Source organism: Cavia porcellus, unplaced genomic scaffold, assembly GCF_034190915.1.
Source record: "Cavia porcellus strain 051 isolate PalLab524CR breed Dunkin Hartley unplaced genomic scaffold, mCavPor4.1 scaffold_7, whole genome shotgun sequence".
NCBI lineage: Eukaryota > Metazoa > Chordata > Mammalia > Rodentia > Caviidae > Cavia > Cavia porcellus.
Genome location: NW_026947490.1, coordinates 53,002,046 through 53,021,561, shown reverse-complemented (window position 1 = coordinate 53,021,561; position 19,516 = coordinate 53,002,046). Strand labels below are relative to the sequence as shown.

Genomic DNA, 19,516 nt, shown 5'->3' with positions numbered 1-19,516 from the left:
TTTTTTTGTCTCAACAATAAGAAAAGTAGCAGATTAAAGTTACTCTCTTGGTCCGCACAGGATTAGAAGCTGTATTTCCACTAATGTAGTTATGGCCACTTTCAGTTTTGGAGCAGTGATCATATTTTGCCAATGTGTAACATTCTCCAAATAAGGAAAGCTTTTTCCCCATTTGCACATAAATGTATCCTTTCCCATTTGCAATCAAATCTTTGAATCCAAATGTAGAAATTTACGTTTATCTCTATTAAGTTTTATCTTAAATTTAGCCTATCACTTTGGTTTTTAAGCAATCTTTTGATCCCCGCCCCCTCGGTACTGGGAATTGAACTCAGGACCTACATTTGCCAAGCAGGCACTGTGTCACAGAGCCATATCCCCAGCCTCAGTCTTTGATCTTTAAAAAAAATCCTTACTCTTGCTAATTATCAGCGCCAAGTGATGAGATCACAGCTAACCAGAGCCATCACACTACACTGCCCTTAATTTTTCACTGCTGCAGCATTGTTACGAACATACTACTACAGTCAGACTTCTGTCAGCTTTACCTACTGTGAAAGAGTCTGCGGCAGGAGGAGGAGGGATATTCAATACCATGGCTCCTCTCATCAGGGGTAGGCAGAGGCGAGCTATTTTAGAACTTCAACAAGAAACTAGTGGCAAGAGTCAGGAGGTTTAGGTATGAGGCTGATGCCAGATAAGTTTTTATTATATTTAGAAAAAAAATGTTAACTGGAAATAAAGGTAAGTCATTCAAGATGAATGAGAGTTCTTAAATCCCTATAGTTCTTCCGTGGCAGTTCCCACCGCCCAAGCCAGATTTAACCCAGCCAAGGTGCTGGAAAGCAGAGCACACAGTTGTGCCCATCAAGGCGAGGAGGGCGAAAGACCCCATGGCTCCTCGATACCGCTTGCTGGGATCTGAAAAAGAAGGAAGCAAAGTCACCAGAATATCCACAAGCCAGTCACCCGCAGTATCTGGGGTGTACACCCAACAGGCTGGCCTTGGGCGGGGGTGACCAGCTCTAGTCTAAGGCCACTAGGATGTCACATGCCTGGGAGTGCAGCACACACCTACAACTCAGCAATCTGGGAGGCTGAGGTAGGACCTCAGGCTTTCACATTGTAGTGAGATCTTGTCTCCAAATAAAAATTTAAAAAGGGATGGGGACGTGGCTCAGTGTGGGTTCAATTCCCAGTACTGGGGAAAATTTTTTAAAAAGCTGCACACAAAATAACCTGCAGTTTCCTTTGGATCTTCCAAGATTATGGGTCAATAGTTAATTAACTGCTTAACAGTTTACTCTGAGGGTCACTTGGGCAGCGTGTTTATTTACATACTATTCTGAGCATCTCTCGGGCAGGTGTTGTTTCACCCAGTAATTTTTTTTTTGGTGCTAGGAATAGAACTCAGAATTTTGCACTTGCCAGGCAGGTGATGGTGCCACTGAGCTGAACCTATGGCCTCATTCAGTAAATTCTTGTACTGAATAAATTTGGTAAATTTGGTCATTTTTATATCGCCTGTTATCTTATAAAAATTAATGAAAAAATACACAGGTTTTGGTCTTCCTGTATTTAAAAAATTGGACTGGTAAATGGTTAAAGCAACTGTGCTATAAGATATCTGGAAGTTACTGCCTTCTTTTTCAAAGAAGTACACCCCAAAATGTCTCAAGAACCACAAGTGTCTTGTTTCCCTTCTCTCTCAGGTGCACCACTTAAGAGTACTGTTAGGTGCTGCAGTCACCCTGCCCGGTTTTCATATAGAAAATTTACACTCAGCAGCAGCGTGACCTGAGCTCAGCCTTCACCTGGTGAGCCTCAGTCACCCCGCAGGATAGATGGATGTTGTCATCTACGCATACCATTGCTGCAAGGGTACACAGCATGGGCAAGGTTTATACAGAGGCAGTTGGCAGAAGGAAAATGCTCAGTTAAAAAATAAGGTTTTGTTTTGTAGGTTTATTTTTTGTGACAGGATCTTGCTATGAAGTTTAGGCTGATCTTGAATTTAGACTGGGCTCTTGAACCCACAATAATGCTACCTCAGCTTCCCGAGTGCTGGGATTTACACCACCATGCCCCACATAAAAGATGTTTGGTTATAATTCAAAAGCTAATAAAAAGAATAAAGATAGTAAACCTTTCACCTTAATTATCAAGCTATTTCTCCTTTCCTTCCCTACTTTTCCTCTCTTTCCCCCCGCTTTTTTTTGAGATAGGGTCTCTTTGCAGTTCAGGCAGGCTTTGAGCTCTCTTTGTAGCCCAGGCTAGTCTTGAACTCAAAATGATGCTCCTGCTTCAGCCTTCCTAGTGCTGGGATTACAGGTGTGCGCCACCATGCCTGGCTCGAGATAGGGTCTTGCTATGTGGTCCAGGCTGGCATAAAACTCACTATGATTGAATCCAAACTCAAGATCCTTCTGCCTCAGCCTCCTAAGTGCTGAGATTACAGGTATGAGCCACCATACCTGGCTGCATTTCCTCTAGCCTGCCCCTTTGAGACAGGTCTTCCTATGTAGTATAGGCTGGCCTTGAATACACGGTAATTCTGCCTCAACCTCCCAAATACTGTGGTAACAGGTGTGTGCCACCACACCCAGTTATTTCCCCTTTTCTTAAGCATGCTAAGAAGAAAAATATAGCAGCACAGAATTTTAAATTTATTTCCCCAACCAGATGTCAGCATCTGCTTACCGCCTGTGTAGTAGCCATATGCATAAAGAACTCGTCCAACAATCCAGGCCAGGCCCAAGCCAGAAGCTATACGCTAAAACAAAAGGGTTACATTAGTGTCGGTAGTAAAGAAATAGGCAATCTTTTTTTTTTTTTGTCTTTTTTGTTTTTATTGATATTAGGGATCGAACTCACAACTGCCTGCTTGCAAGGCAGGCACTTATGCCGCTGAGCTAAATCCCCAGCCCCTTAAATAGGCAATCTTTATTAACACTGAGAGGTAAAGCAACATGTTACTGTGAAAGGTTAATGATTTTATGGATTTGCTAAGATACTCTCTACCAAAGTTAGGGAGCAGTAAGTAGTTTCAGCCAGGAAAATCAAACACCCGTGATTCTCCTGTGACTTATGTTACAGCTTGTATCTCGATGTCCCCCCAAGGCCTCATGTGGTCACAGGTGGAGCTTTCTGGAGGCGGCTGGATCTGGGGTGTGTGATGCTGAGATTAAGAGTGTGTGATTACTAAATCAGTCACTGATAGGTCTAGTAACTTCTGGGTGGAGAAAGAGGGACAGAAAGAGGGCTGGAGCTGTCTTTTGCCTGCATCACCTGTTTCTCCTCTGGGAAGCCCCTCTGTCACACCACCCTGCCTTGGAGCTAGCTGATTACAGACTGAAACTTATACAAACTGTGAGCTAAATAAACCTTCCCTCCTTTAACTTTGGGTATTAGGTATTTTGTCTCAGCAATGAGAAAAGTAACTAAGATACCCTGCTCATTGACCCCAGAGCTGGACACTGGCCTAGGCAGGGCAGCTGGACAGAATCTCCCACCTTGTCTCAAGGAGCTCGGGAACCTGTGCTAGTGCTCAGGATGGGGACAGGCAGGCCTGGGGCCTCAGGGTGAGTGGGAAGAGGACACTGACCAAAAGTGAGGACCAAGGCAAAGCCATAGTGTCCGAAATGAGTCCCTGAGCACAAAGCGGACCCCGAACTCCAGCTGATATGACTGCCTGGCATCCAGGGAAGTTGCCAACAGGGAGGGTCAGTAAGCAGCTGGTGCCCCTGCCTACGCATCCACTAGGAAACATGGGGGGAGTGTGTCAAACTGTGAACACCTACATGTGGTGGTGGAGGGTCCCCTCCAATTTTCCACATCCTTGAGAAAACAGTGAAAAACTGAGATAAAAAATCCTCCCATTGGGTGCCATGCAAGGAGAGCTCCATTTGGCCAGAAGGAATAAGAGGAAAACAACAGAGTTGTGTGGGCACCTTCAGGGGGGGTAGGGGCTTGTTTGTTGGTGCTGACTCTGGCTAAACCTAAATATCAACAGGAAGATGAACTGAAAATGAAAACCACAATCTCCCAAGTCACTATAAGCTTGTAGTCTCTACCAGGGCTTTTTTTAAAAAAAAATTAAACTCAAGGCCCTTGTACTGAGCTGCATACCTTGTCCTTATTTATTTTTTACTACAGGGTCTTGCCAAGTTGCTAAATTGTCCAGGCTCAATTTGAAGTTACAGTCTTTCTAGCTTGGCCTCCCAGAGTGCTGGGATTACAAATATGTGTCACCAAGCCAAATGCTGTATAATCACTATCAGTCTAAGAATTGTGTAGTCTAAGAACTCTTACCAGCATTTGTAAGAACTAAGCAAAGAGAGAGGGATCTGGGGAAGTGGAACAGGAATGAAGTGGGAGAGGGGTGCTCCAGTGACGTCAAGAGACACAGGGCAACTCAGACCAGCCATCAGGTCACTTCCTGAGAATGGGACACCAGAGAGAGAGAGGCAGGCCCCAGAAAGAAATGCCAGCCCCAACCCATGCAAGAGCAGTTGATACTTCTGTTTAAAAAACAAGGAAGAACAAAAAAACGCAGGTCTTCGGGTCAAGAACTAGATGTGCAATTTTGGCACCCAACTAACCAAGTGCAGAGCTGTTGGGGCACAGCCCTGAGACACTGCCAGATCTGGAACCACGAGTGGGGAGGGTAGAGAGCTGCTCAGAACTCAGCTCTGGACCACTGAGCTGGGGAAAGGACAGTACTTTCTGTCCAAGACAAAACCTAGATGGCAGCTAAACTGAAGTGGAGACCGAATCTTTGGCCTGAAGGGCTGTGCCAGGAAGGCTGCAAAGCCCTGCATCTGCCCTGCTGCTTTCTGCCCTCTCTTTGTGCCCTCTGGGCCTCCCCGCTGCTCACCAAATGGACCAGCAGCTCCTGTCTTGGCCTTACCCACAGCCTGGGTCTCTGCCCCAGGATGCCAAGGCTGTGGTTCTCTCAGTGTCACGTACCCGTGACCTTCTCAGCAGGACCTTCCTCCCTGAGCACGATTCAAAATTGTCTGCTGTACACTTCCTCCCACCTCCCCGCTTTGTCTGAGGCTGTGCACTGGCCAGAGTCCCACTGGAAACATTACTTACTTTATGCTGCTCTTTTGTTTGCGATCCCCAACCAAAAGGCAGCTCCATGAAACCAGCATCTCTGCCTATTTCACGCACTGCTGTAACCTCCAGAGGTAAATGCTTTTTACTTGGATGAACGAAAATGCTTATGGACTTGGGAGCTTTTTAGAATCAGCTGGACCTGAGTTCAAAGTCTGATTCTTCTACTCTGTAACTACTTGGCTTTAGAAAGTTAATTAGTATCCAAGGGAATTTTCCTGATCTGTAAAAAATGGGAGAAATGTCACCTACCTTTAATGGACTTTGTAAGAAATAAGTAACTAAATAAAATCCTCTAAATGTGTGGTGCCTCAACAGTGAAGATGCTTATTCAGTGTTCGTTTCCTTTTCCTTCTCTCATACTAAAGCTCACTGAACTCAGCCCAAACACATGAAAACCCCCCAAAAAACTTACCGGGTGGTAAACACCTCCAACAGTTAGGAAAAACAGGAAGGGAGGGTACACTTCCAACCTGAAACACACAGAGAGGAACTTATTAAAAAGTGCACCCTTGTTAATTGTGCTTGCAGGGAAGGAACCTGAGAGTAAAGATGGATGTTGCCTAGAGGAGAAGCCCCAGCTGCTGATCCCCAGCCACCTGCGCTGTGCCCCAGAGCAGAGGTGGGCTTAGAACGTGCACAGTAAAAGGGCCTGATGCTGATGATCCGATGCAGAAGCCTCGGTGGGCACAGTGGGTTTCCTTACAGAAACTGTTTTCTTTCTAGGACATCAAGGTTCGACATCAGTTTAGGTGAGATCTGATGCAAATGCTTTAATGAAGTGTTAGTGACATTTCTGAAAAGATTATACAGAAATATCACTACTCCTTTTATTTTTTTGGTACCTAGATTTGAACTTAAGACCTCGTGCTTGCCAGGCAGGCCTTCTGCCACTGAGCTTATGTCCCTGACCCTCACTGAATTGGTGGTGGTCCTCTTGCCTCAGCCTCCTGAGTGCTGGAATTACAGGTATACACCATCACCCCTGGTCGTAGTGATAGTTTTAATGCAGTGCTCATAACTGTCACTGTAACACTCAGCAAATACAGAGCACCAAGGGCTGAGGTGTGGGACAGGAGTGGTATCATCTGCAGATGGCTCTGGCACCTCACAGGGCCGACACTTACGTGTTCTGGTGGGCTCGCTGAATGCAGTTGAAGAGATGCCCGTTCTCAGGGTCTGTGCTATACATGACAGGATACTGTTTCAATAAAACACATGAGTTAAGAGTTCAGATTAACCTTGAAAATAATATATCCAAACCATCTTTTGTGGTACCCCTGACAGACAACCTTTTGATGCTGCTTAAATATTTACAGTCGCAAAAGTCTCAATTCACAGAAGCAAGATGTTTCCATTAAGAATCTAGAGATTGGAGTGTCTGTGCTATGACCAGACAAGGCGGACTGCTATGCACGGACGGAGGACTTCAGATGCATCTCAGACACTGGCACACAGCACCGTTCCGAAGAGAACTGAGTGGGTGCGGGTTTTAATGGAAGTGCCCATTAGAAGAAAAAGAGACAAAAGGAGATAAGGAAACTTTAAAAGAGGCTCCAGTGATGGAGTCTCATTACAAGTTGCTAAGCAGAAATAGAGATTTAATTGCTCACCAGGGAGAGATTTAGAAATTATCCCTACTAACTCAGCTAGAACTAACGGAAGTATTTAATAGCCCTCCCTCCGCCGTGTCTACTGTCTAAGCCCGGGCTGAGCTTAATGTCTCTTTTACACTTGGAAGACAGGAAAATTACCTGAAGACACCATCTTTAAAGTGGCACACCAAGGACAAAGTTGCCTTTTTAGAAAACAGCTCTTTCCTGAAAACTGCTATAGCCCAAAGCAAACCATTCTAACCCCAGCTCCCTAGTCTTTCTATGGAAGTCAAAGTAAAAACAAGATGCAAACGACTGCTTAGCAGGACCTCGATTTCCTATCTCCTGCCCCAAAGGAGCTGAATTTCTAATAGGCACAGCCAGCATCCACCAGCAGCAACTCCCCTCTTCCTCCATGACTGAAAACAAGTTCTTGTTCCTACTCACCTCCACCTTGTACTTCTTGCGGGCTTTGCCAACGTTCATGGCAAGATGCAGTACCATGACAAAGCTGGCGGCACCCGTGAGCATCACGAACCCATACTCCTTGGAGAGGACGGCCATGCTGGCGCTGTGGAGAAAGCAACCATGCTGGAATACTGTCCCCGGAAACACCATGCAGTCCAAGGCCTTGGGGGCAGGACACCCCATTCCCAGTTAATGCACCATACAAATAAAAAGGGGTGTCTCTCAGAGACCACCAGAAATACACTCCAAGAGAAGCGCACAGTCACAGATCATGTTTTCTTTTGTGTTCAGGATCTCTTCCTCAGCATTCTATTGAGAAGATTTATCTACATGGTTGCAATGGTTCTAGGCATCACTGAACACTGCATTTTGAGAAATAGGATACATTAGACAGAGAGAGAAAGAGAGAAAAGAGAGAGAAGCAGGATACAAAATATGTACACCATGATTCAATGCTTTTTGCCTTTCAGAGAGGGGCCCTGGGAAGGAGGTCGGGAACTCTGAGGTGTCCCTTTGATCCGGGGTCCTGGGGCAGAAATCTCACACTGGCAGGACAGTGAAAGGCTCCATTCCAGTGCTCTGAAAGCAGGTCATGGCTCCTGAGCCCATGTGTGCCAAGGCGTACAGGTCTGGACGGCTCCTGGGGAGCACAGCTGCTCCTCAAATCACTGCTTCAAAACCAGCCCCGCAAGTGTTCTAATGCCTACAGCTTTGAAATGTATTTTTGAAAAAAAAAAAAAAAAAAAGATAATATATGCCAGTAAACCAAATGACAACTGTAGATCTAGCTGGTAGCTGTATAGATAGTCAATGTACAATTCTTTCTTATTCATATATATATATTTGAAGATTTTTATAATAAAATGTTTGGAGAAAAAGCTAACTCCAGATCATTTTCCAGTACCTGGTATTTAAGAGACAGAAGGAAAGAAATGGCATCAAGGAGAACAAAACTTGGGAGGTGGAGGAAGGCCTCACCATCTCTGGGACAGTCAGGGCCACCCCATTAACAGGTAGAGAGAGTGTCAGAGTCAGGCAGGATAGACGTGAACAGTTACAGTGCGTCAAGAGATCTTAAACCAACTTTCCATTACATGCAAGGCTGCCATCGGCAAAGAGCTCCCTGTCTTAAATTTTACAGTACTGATTCCTGCCATGTGTGGTGGCACATGTATATAATCCCAGCACCCTGGGAGGCTGAAGCAAGAGGACCACAATTTCTGGCCCAGCCTGGGCAATTGAGCGACTCAGTGAGACCCTGCCTCAAAATAAAAAAAATTAAGGAAAAATGGCCCGGGATTAGCTCTGTGTAAGGAAGGGCCCTGGGATTAGTCCTCAGTATTGCGGGGGTGGGGGGTGGGGGGGGTGGGGGGGGGAGTCCCTGATAAATGTCTATCTCCCCTGCAAGCCTAGGGGGTTATCCTGCTATAGAACTGCTATAGTCATTCTTACTGACAAAGCATGAAGACAGCAATGCTCCAGGTTTTCATTTTCTTTTCTTTTCTTTTTTTTGATACCAGGGATCAAACTCACGACCTTGCACTTTCCAGGCAGGTGCTTATGCCGCTGAGCTAAGCCCTGGCCCTTACTCCAGCTTTTCAAAGAATGCCTAGAGGTTAAGTCATGTCCCCAAGGCCTAAGACAAAGTATCAAATTGGGACTCCAACACGGATTCCTTTGACTCCTGTGTCTCCTTTCAGACCTGCTGAAAAACTGAGAGCTGACCTAACCTTGTGGTCAGAGCATCTCTCTCCTGAGGAATTTGGGGCTGATTCACAGGTCTATTGTTAAAACATAAGGGTCTCCTGGCTTGGAAGAATACCTTTTGGGGCCTGAGCTCTAAAAGCCCCGCCCTTTCCCCCAGCAGGGTCACAGTTCTCACTTGTTTCCCTTAGGGGGTGGGGACTTGGGCAGGGCGGTCCCCATGACTCAGCAGAGGATGTCCACGTGTCTGCACCGAGCAAGGACACCTGGCTGCCTTCCCCAGCTCTTGGTTCACTTCTTTCCCCACCTTTAGAAAATCAAGGCAAATATGACGCTACAGTAGATACTCACCAAAACAGAAACACAGGGTCAAGTCTGACCCCCTCCTTAAAAAGACAGTGGTACCCGGGTCCTTGCTGTTAGTGGGTCTCAAGAGGCTTGAGGAGTACCAAAAAAGAACACCAAACAAACTGTTTTGGCAGGAGAGGGTACGGAGTCACAAAGCAAAGATATCAACAACTTCCAGTTTGCCGACGGGATCACTGGGAGAAAACATTCATGTCCAAATGTGCGATGGGCCAAATTTAACAAATTTCAAAGCAGCTGAGTATGACTATACTCAGCAGCAAGGGTATGACTATAAGTAATAGTTTTTGCGCCTTCTGCTCTCCCTGATGTCCCTGAAGTTAAATACATGTGGGCTGCAGAGGCCTCTAACTTAGTCTGAAGAAATTAAGCACACTTGCTTTATGGCAAAGTCAGCAGCAGCACCCCACCTTGGACAGGATGTTAGGCTCCTGGGCAGCGTGGAGTCACTTTGTGTCAGAGTTCACTTTGAAGCAGCCCCACAGAACAGAAAAGGAAATGGAAGCTCAGGTAGAAGAGGGCAGGCAGACTTAAGACCTGAACGCCAGAAGCTGGCTGCTTAGTTACTGGACCTCTGTTCTGCTACTGGGTTGCAAGATGAGAGCATCCCGAGTAGGTGTCTGTTGTAAGTAAGAAGCACCTATAAAGCAGCTGCTCCACAATGAAACATTTATAGTTAGGGACAAGCTCCACTTAAGAATATGAATGCAATCTGCTACATGTTCACGTTGAAAAGGAAGTGCTAAAGTCACCTCACACTTACACCTGGGGAACCTGACTCCTCACAAGTCATGAAGATGATATGGAGTGTGATCCCGGATGGGGAGGGGGCCCGAAGGGGAGCCAAGGGCGGAAATGATCTTTAAAAGCTGGAGCATTCACAGGGAATGGGACCCCACATCTCATGTGAGAGTGGATAGTTTACAAAGGGCAGTGGAGTTACCTGGTGGTAGGGACAGGACAGGGGCTCTGGGTGGCGAAGATCTGGTGCCCCTGCAGGAGCTGTGGGGACATCAGCACAGGTGCAGGGGCAAAGCTTGGAAAGCTGCCTTCCGCACGAGGACAGCTGACACCCCAAGCCCTCCTGCCAAGTGAAGAGCCTTGCTTCCTACATACCAAGGGGACTGTGTAGTCTGGCGTCTTCCATGTCAGGCCCAGGGCACAGTCAAGCGTACAAAATGCAACTTGAGGGGAATTTCAGGAATGGCTCCCCCCACCCCCACGCACCGGAGGTAAAACCATCATCTGCCACAGTTTCCAAGCTCATCTTTCCTTTCCCCTACTGAAACCAGGCAAAGGGAGTGTGGTTGCCCAGGCCTGAAATCCCAGCACTCTTGGGAACATGAACATAATAAGTTCCAGCCCCACTTCCTGGACAACTTAGAGACTTAGTGTGATCCTGTCTCAACATTAAAAAAGGAAAAGAAAAGAAAGAAAAAGGACTGGGAATGGAAATGTGGCTCAATGTGAAGGTGCTGAGTTCTACCCCTTGTACCGAAAAAAGAAAACAAAAAAAAAAAAAAAAATGACTCTGAATTAAAGAGAAATTCAGAACACAGACAAAAACTCTTCCCAAAAGGGAAATAAAAAAGTTAAGGCTCGCTCTTATAAAGAAAGGTTCAGCTTAACCTAACGAAGGTTAAAACACAATCTACCGTTTGCTGAATCGTTATTTCTCAAGACACCTGGGCAAAGAGCGTGGCTTCCGTGTGTATCAGAGTTAAGGCAGCTCAATTCACAGTGCCACCCACACCCCAGGCGGCCCCAGCTGCACCCGGCAGTGTGCCGGTGGGGAGCTAGTGATAGTGTCAGGGAAGGCTTGAAGGGCCAGATAACTCACAAAAGAACTTTCTCTGGTGCAAGCACCCCTGTTACGCTACACACCATGCTCTGGAGATTATATACATGGTCTGTGTCACCAGCAACCCTTTTAAGGACCCAACGAGATAAAGGTTCCTGAGGGTGCGAACTCTGCCTTAGGCTTCGTCTTCTGCAAGGTGCTGGGCCCAGCAGAAGTTGCGCTTTCCATGGCTGCACCTTGTCTTCCCATGCATCACGGAGCTACTCCAGGGCGTCCTTGAATACTGATGAGTGAAAACAGCACACACTGCCACATGGGCTGTAGGCTGAAGGCAGAGAGCACAGACTGGAGTCTCCTCTTTGTATTTTTATAGTAACTGCATGAATATGGGAGTGAACAGACAGGAACAGAGCCACAGCACAACAGCCTGGGAACTGGCCAGAGCTAGACCGAGGCTCTCTGGGGCACTTTCCACATAGGATTGGATCATGGGCAAAGAAAGATGCTCACCACTTCCTTTTCAATGGGGACACCTTTCATTCTTATTCTGATTCATCCATTCCTACTAGAACAGTGCAATGGTAACAGCAGTGAAGGGGACGCTCCCTGCCTTGGTCCTCATCTTGGGGAGAAAGTGTTGTTTTTCCTCCATTAAATACATATGATGCTGCTGGCAGGCTTTTGTGGCTGTCTCCTTTTTTGAGAATACTACAGAAATGTAATTATTTCTGTTTAAAAGAACAATGACACGTCTCCGTGTAACTTCTAAAATGCATCATCATATTTATTGCTTGACAAACACGATTTGTTTGAGGCTGGAGGTGGAAATCCTGAAATGCTATCTTGGCACAGGTGGGATATAGGTTGTCAGAGCAACAGAAAAACCTCAGGCCACGGTACGGTTAGCAGGAAATGAGGAGAGTGGAGGTGTGCTGCTACCCAGAGGGGCATGGGGTCTCTGAGTAGGGAGAAAAACAGACGTGGGGCCACAGCTCTGACCTGCAGCCAGCCAGTAGCCTCCCTGTATGAGGCTTCTGGTGAGGCAGCGTTGGTTTCTAGTGCCTATGAGACTTGTTTCATTCTGGCACTTGAATTAGGAACACGGGGTTTTGGATGATCCTTGGCTAAGGTACTCTCCTCTAAGAATCTCCCTGACAGATTCTCCAGGGATCGTACCTATTCCAGCCCAAGGCTTCCCTTAACCTTTCCCTCTAATTGCTGCTTCTGCTACTACTGCTTTATCTCACTGGGCAGGGTTCCTGAGTTACAAGGCTTACCCAGAAAACTTCCTCAGTGAACCTTCCCGGGCAGGAGCTCTCTTACCCAAGCTCTGTGTACCCAAGCCCCCACAGAAATTGCCCAGGGCACAAGCGGCAGCAGCATTGCATACATGGAACAAAAGGCAGGCTTTATGGTTGCAGGCACTTGCCTCAAACAGTGCAACACTGCCAGGACACAAGGCAATGTGTAACTCTTTCTCTTCTTCTGAATGGCAATTGGATTTTTCACAGATAGAAAGATTTTGCCTTTCAGCCGTTTCTGCCCACCCCAAGAGCACCTGTAATAGTAACCCCCACTTTTATATGGGACCTCGTTTTCCTCACACATACTGTCTGTCATCTGTCACTATTTTTCATTTTAATGCATCCAAGAATGGGACAATGATAAAGCATTTACAGATCAATGAGGGGCCATTTTGCATTGTTCTGCTGGAGAATGAAAGGACTTCACTGAAGTCCTTAAACAGCTGCCTGCATATTAGTCCAATCTTTCTGACATAAGATCTTATTTGACATGGCAAAAATCAACATTTAATGAGAGGGAGGCTGAGGCACGAGGACTGCCGTGAGTTTGAGGCCAGCCTGGGGTACAAAGTGAGTTCAAGGCCAGCCTGAAGCGCGTAATGAAACCTTGCCTCAAAAAAGACCAAAAAAGGGGCTGGGAATTAGTTCAGTAGTCTAAGCACCTGCTTGGAAAGCATAAGGCCATGAGTTTGATCCCCGGTACCACCAAAACAAACAAACCAAAAAAAAAAAAAAAAATCAAAACCAAAATATTTAATGAGAATAACTCCAAAGGATGGAAACTTAAAAGGTTGGTCTGATCATACCAAATAGACTTTAAGTCCCCAAAACCAGGAGGTAATTTAAAAACTCATGAAGTAGTACTGGGGACCCACTCAAAGCCCCCCCCCCCATAGTTGCCAGGCCCCCCTTCTGCCTCCAGATGTTTCTACAAAGGAACAGGCCTGAAGATTTTCTCCAGACAGGGTAGCTGACCCTCCTGATCCAACACAAAGCTTAATGGAGAAACAGAAGACTCTGGAGACAGTAACATGAAAGTAATTCTGTCTCCATGAAGACAGGGGCAAAGGAGAGTTACAGGATTTCCCTGGATTTATCTTACATTTCCAAAATTCCAGAGCTGCTCCACTTCCAAATTAAACAGATAAAATTTGTTTTGAGTATCAAACCTTCAAATGACCACTAGACTTTCTAGATATCTAAGAGAGGGGATAAAAACTTAGTTAGCAAAAAGTAACTATTCTCCCCAGTGGCACCGTATATTCAATAACATATTATTACAAAGAAACACAGTCAGTTGAGTAGGAATATGATTATCTAGGTAAATAAGGAATAGCTTCCTTATGAATTTGGGTGAGGGCCAATAACAGCAAGGGGGTCTAAAGTGGTATTTCCCACTATGCAAGGTAGCACATGCCCGTAGTTCTAGCACTCTGGGAGGTTGAATAGCACAATCACAAGTTCAAGCCCAGGCTAGACAGCTTTGTGTTAAAGCAAGACTCTGACTCAAAATTTAATAAATAAAAAAAGGGGTGGAGATGCAGCTCAGTGTGAAGCTCTATATTCAATCTCCAGTATTATGGTCAATCAATCAATCAATCAATCAACTAAAAGGTTTTTCCTTAGCTCATATTTTTCAGGTTCTCATTGATGTTGCTGGCAGAATATTTGAAAGTGGAAACTATCAGTCAGGAAGATGGCCACCCACGCTCGTAGAGGTAAATGTGCTACCATCCAAACATATTCAGCTTTATGTTGAGTAGCCACTGTTTGGCCATGTGTTCAATCGCAGGGCACTGGAAGACTGTCCATATTGAAAACTGCTCAATACACCACTGTGCTGACTGGGCGTGGTAGAAGAAAAGAACAGGATCTCCAAGGGCAGGGAATTTTTCTGGGTTGTGTGGGACAAGCCTGCACCAGTATACACTTTATTGAAGCCAAATAAACAAATTCCCCACTTCTTTGGAGGCTGTTTGTGCAACAGGGCTCTTAACACATCATTGAATAGAACTGAATCTCCCCTGGGAAAAACTGGTAATTCCACTGTACAGGAACTTCAGAAAGTTTTGTTTTGAGACAGGGTCTTCCTATGTAGTTCAGGCAGGCCTTGCATGTGCAGTGATCCCCCTATTACAGTGCCATGATTACAGGCGTGCACCGCCACAGCTGGCCAGAATGCTAGATTTGCAGCAAGACAGAGCAAAGTTCAGGTTAGCATGCAGGTGTGAGGACAAGTTCTGTAACAGTCTCCAAGTGTAACACTCCTTAGTACCAAAGCTCAGGGGCGGGGGGTGTCACCCATAAAATGTGACTAAGGTCGGAGGGTAGCAGCCTCAGAGCCTCAGAGTGCTGTGGAAATCTGACATCAAACCAAATGGAAGAAGACCCTTTTCACTGAGGAGTTAGAAGCCAACTGGTTTATTACGCTAGGACCAAATCCAAGTCACCAGCCCTTTGGGTTTAGTTTACATAGGATTTGCAAGCAGGAAGTAAAAAGCAACCAGCTAGCATAATAAACAGTTGCCCTTCAACTCCTGAGTGCAGAGGGTCTTCCATTCCATTTGATATTGGATTTCTGCAACAAAAGGGCCAAGGCAGGGAATGGAGAGAAACCATGAGCTTAAAAAAAGGCAAAAGAAAATCACAAATTTCACCAAGTGGAGCTGACTTGATAAATTCAATGTCAGACAAAGCATTTTACCTCATGGAATGCTTGCCTCAAAGTCCATGCCTACCACCTTCTTTTTTCTTTTTCTTTTTTTTGTCTTTTTCCTTTTTATCGGTACTGGGGATTGAACTCACGACTGCCTGCTTTCAAGGCAGGCGCTTATGCCGCTGAGGTAAACCCCCCACCCCTCACCTTCTTTTTTCAAAATGATTCTTTCCCTTTTTTATTCTGTACTAAATGCCATGCACCATTCAAGGTCATCAATACTGAGAGGGAAGTTCCTGGCCCCCCAGAAGGCTCTGTTGAGTGTGAGTGTGCAGAGGTGAGAACAAGATGATCCTAAACAGGACAAGACGATGGGGATAAAAGCCCAAGAGACACTAACAGTGATGTCTGATAAAGACACGGGTAAAGAAAACACCAACTGCAGAGGGTACACACAGGAGAGGGCTTCACTTTCGTAAGGAAGAGAAAGGGAGCCAGCAGGTCTGAAGGTCTCTAATCTCTATTAGAGGAAGAGCAGTAAAAAATTCAATTATTGGTGGCACTTTGTAATCAGTGTGCATATTTAGTGAAACCCTATTTGAAGCAGTTCATCAACACACCTCATTTAAAACCTCACTATATCTCTATGACAGACTATTGCTTCCATTTTGCAGGGGAGGAAATTGAGCATCAGAGAGGTTATATCATTTGCTCAAGATCACACAGCACAGCAAAGCCTAAATGCCCATGTGCCCGCCCCTGCAGTCTGGCTCCAGTCTCTATCCTTTCACTGCTGGCTTCACTGTCTCTGTACAAGGTCAAAGAGCAAAATATACGACTTCTGTTGAAATAACCTATCTCCCCAGATCCACCCCTAAGCATAAAATACATTAACGAGATGAGAGAGCTAATAATTAAGCTATGACTGATTAAAGCCTGTTTTTAATTGGAAGGAAAAAAAAAACCTGGAAGAGGTCCACAAGGGAACATTCTCGTTTTATTGTTAGCACTGCAGCATAACTGAAGAAGCAGGGATGGCAGGAAGAAAAACACCTCCTCCAATCTTTATGATACAGGTTGCCAAGGAGCAAAGCAACACAAAAATTGGAACCCATGTTTACAACATGATTACCACATACTCTTCTCTTCAATGACAATTCCTCGGAGCCTACAGTCCTAGGGCAACTGAGCCACAACTTCCAGAAAAGGGGGCAAAATCTCAAAGGGTAACTAACCCCTTGGATCTTCTACTGCAAGAGATGTAGGCACATTGTAGTTAACTCTTAGCAGATGCTGAATCCTGGCTAGGGTACCAGCTCGCAAGTGAAAGAACTGGCTAGGCTGCTGGCTCTTGTCTTAACAGGTGTTTGGCTCTTAAACCCTGTACCAAGAATGAAGCTTTGGCACAACTGTTTGCATTTTTTAAGCTGGAGACATAAAATATCACTTATTTTTTAAAAAGTGGACCAAGGCACCAGAATCCTACAATCCATGTTCCAGTTAATTAATAGGTTCATTCTAGAAGGTAAATAAGTAGACACTGCATAAGAGACTTTATTTTACAGAGCAATAATCTCCCTGAAGATAACTGCTGAGTTCTGGCTACAGAATCAGAATACTTAGGTATGAATACAGGAGCAATATGTCGCCTACAGCTAGACATGCAATGGGCACTAAATTACTTTTGACAGATTGATCTGACATCCATCTTGGTCCAGGTTGCCTCACAGGCTTTTCAGCATCCTCTGGATAACAGCTAGAACCTTGCTTTCATGTATTTTTCCTTCTCTCTGCTAACCACCAGGAGAATGGGTCCCCTTTCACAATTGTGGTTCCCCAGAATTCTAGGCCATCAAGAGGAAATCTACATAAGAAGGCAATCCTTCTCTAGTTCCGTTCCTAATTTAAAGGAAGCCTCTGTTGCTTGGTATCTATGATTGGCCACTATATCATTATCCTTTTATATATAGTAACATTGGTTTAAAAAAAAAAAAGAATCACTTGACAAAGTTTTCTATTTTTGTAACATTGTGTCAGGAGGGAAGCTTAACAGGCTGTCTTCCCAGGAGTGAAAGTATTTGTTTGGATTTTAGAAGCTAGTTTTATTTTACTTCTCAGTTAAATTTAACTCCTATGAGAATAAATATTCTCCACACCCCCCACACACACTCTGATAATACACTCTCATTACTGAAGTGACTGGAATAAACCATGACCGGAACTGACCAATAACCTTGGCTGCTACCAGAAGGCGTAGGCTGCAGGTACCTGCACCTGATCCCACCCGAAAGCCTGCAGCGCTGCCGCAGTATGAGGCCCACCCTACAGGACTGCAGCAGGAAGCAGGCTGACCTTCTAGGACGCTCCCTTTTCCTAGTTAGGGGATTAAAGCCCCACTCCTCACCGACCTAGCCAACCTTCTGTCGTTGCTTTTCCTTTCCTTCCTTTCCCACGCTCTCACTTGTTTCCCGGGCTACTTGTAAATTTCGTGACTCCGAAGGAAAGTATTAGCAGTAGCCACAACTTAAAAGAATGACTCAATACCGGGCCTCCTGCCTCTCCCACCACCCTGCAGCTGCCCCACTTCGGTGGCCTGCCTCTCCCTACAGCAACACCAAATAAAGAAGGGAAATTTGTTGAAGTCCTCGCAAGAGACAAATGGAGATTCTCTTCCCTGTCCCTACCCACTGCACCTGAGGCAGCTCCTGCCCCAACGCAGGTGCAGGAAACCACTGGCTCACAGGTTCTAATACAAATGGTTCGGTGAGGCGGGAAGAAAACAAACAGAATTCCCTCTGAGGCTCCCTGCAAGGATCCTAGCAACACTTCCGCAGCAGCAGGCTCAGGGCTCCAGGCCACTTCTAAGCCATTGTTAGCCACGGCCTGCACAGTCTGCAGCGCCCCTCTCGCCCCGCTCCTGTCCTTGAGCTGCAGTCGGCAGTCAGGTGGGCTCCAATAGGTAGAAAGGAGCAGTCCTCGGGCCGCACAGGCAGAACAGAGGAGGAGGGGAAACCAAGGAAACTGTGGAAGGCTTGACCTTGAGAATCTCGCTGCGTTAGACAGCGCAGCGGGTCTCCCTTGCACGCTCCAAACCCATTTCCTTAGGAAGGATGCAAAGGGAAATGAGGATGCAGAGCAAAGATGCCAATGCACAACTCCAGTCTATAGCTTGTTGGGGGGGTTTAGAAAGAGAGAGACCCTATTATTAGCTCAGGGCGGCCGAGCCAGATACTGGCAGTTCAATGCAGGAGTTCAAGTGCCCCCCACCAAGGGCCAGCGGCAGGGGCTAGTACTCACCTGGATCACCTTTGCACGCCAGGTACACACCCAAACTGCGCAACTCAGCCCGGGTGCGGCTCGCACACTCGCGAGGCAGGCCCCGCCCCGGCTCCCCGCGGGGCAGCATTGACCACGCCCCCAAGGCCCACTCCCAGGGGCGGTGCTTCCGGGGGCGGGGCTTCTTAATTTGCTAAGTCACCGTCACTGGTTGAGAAGCAGAGGTTAAATTCGCTTCCGGCTTCTGAAAATCAAATTTACCACTCTCATTCCCAAATCCATAGGCTACCCCTTTCTCCAGTTACCTTCGTGGTCACCTTCCTAAACTGCTCCAACCAATTTACTGTGCCTGGACCGGGTTGGCCGCACAGTGGCATGTTTGGAATTTATGCCGAGCAGAGCCGCCGTAGTTTGGTTTTGGCGCGGCGCTCGGCAGGACACGCGGGTCTCACGGCGCATGCGCGGAGGTGGGACTCCGGAATCGTAGTGTCCAGGAGGCTCACGACTGGGGCGCTGCGGGTGCGGGGTGTCTCTTTGCCGCGCGCACCTCCTGGAAGGATTTGGGGTAGCGAGGGCCTGTGAGTGTCCTTAACAATATATTTTGTTCTGAAAAGAGCCGGTCGCGCCGTCCTACTCTCGCAGGTTATTCGCCGCCTCCGGAACCCACCGACGTCGGGTGGAGGTCGCGGGCTGCAGTTTATCAGTGGTCCAGGCGCCGAGGCGGGCTCGATCCAAAGGCACCGAAGTTGTTTTTCTCGGGCTTTCAGTGCCTGCCATCTGCACGCTCCACACCGTAGCAAAGGTTGCCACATCTAGCAACCTGCGTCTTGTACTTCATTTAAGTATTTTGACTTCTGTGAAGACCACGGTCCTCCCCTAACGTCTTCCTTTTGTGTGTGTGTGTGTGTGTGTGTGCTTTTCTCTAATGATTCAAGTCGAGGCTTGGAAAGGCTGTAATCTAGACTTTGGAAGGCTCTGTACTGGGTAGTCGGTGGTTTTTTTTATTAGCTTGTCTTATCCATACATATACTTTGAGGGTTCATAAAAATCTTTACGATTGCTGACTCAGCATTTTATAGCTGGCCTTGGGCCTTCTTCCCAAGTGCAAGGACGCCTTATAGTTTAAGGCTTCTGGCATACTGAGTGTAGAGGGTTTATTTTCTGAACTGAACATTGAAAGGAAGCAAATACTTCTTCATTTTTGAGGAACATTGTTCTCCCCTTGCTG

The 19,516-nt window shown here is 46.4% G+C and overlaps 1 protein-coding gene across 1 annotated transcript; it reads right to left on the bottom strand.

The window, feature by feature from the left end:
• Window positions 1-674: 674 nt before the first annotated feature.
• Window positions 675-18,492, bottom strand: Mgst3 (microsomal glutathione S-transferase 3). Its single transcript, XM_003468663.5, has 6 exons — window positions 18,310-18,492; window positions 7,161-7,284; window positions 6,246-6,319; window positions 5,534-5,591; window positions 2,701-2,773; window positions 675-921 (listed from the first exon to the last, which is right to left on the bottom strand). Exons 2-6 carry the CDS (start codon window positions 7,275-7,277, stop codon window positions 773-775), a joined length of 471 nt encoding a protein of 156 aa, XP_003468711.1. The 5' UTR covers window positions 7,278-7,284; window positions 18,310-18,492; the 3' UTR covers window positions 675-772.
• Window positions 18,493-19,516: the final 1,024 nt, after the last annotated feature.

Bases quoted from the DNA above. Each gene is read 5' to 3' on its own strand.
- Mgst3 (XM_003468663.5), bottom strand. From the start codon at position 7,277: ATGGCCGTCCTCTCCAAGGAGTATGGGTTCGTGATGCTCACGGGTGCC. The intron at 5,592-6,245 runs GTAAGTGTCGGC...TGTGTGTTTCAG, and splicing joins CAGCGAGCCCACCAGAACAC to GTTGGAAGTGTACCCTCCCT. The intron at 922-2,700 runs GTAAGCAGATGC...CTTCTTTTTCAG, and splicing joins ATATGGCTACTACACAGGCG to ATCCCAGCAAGCGGTATCGA.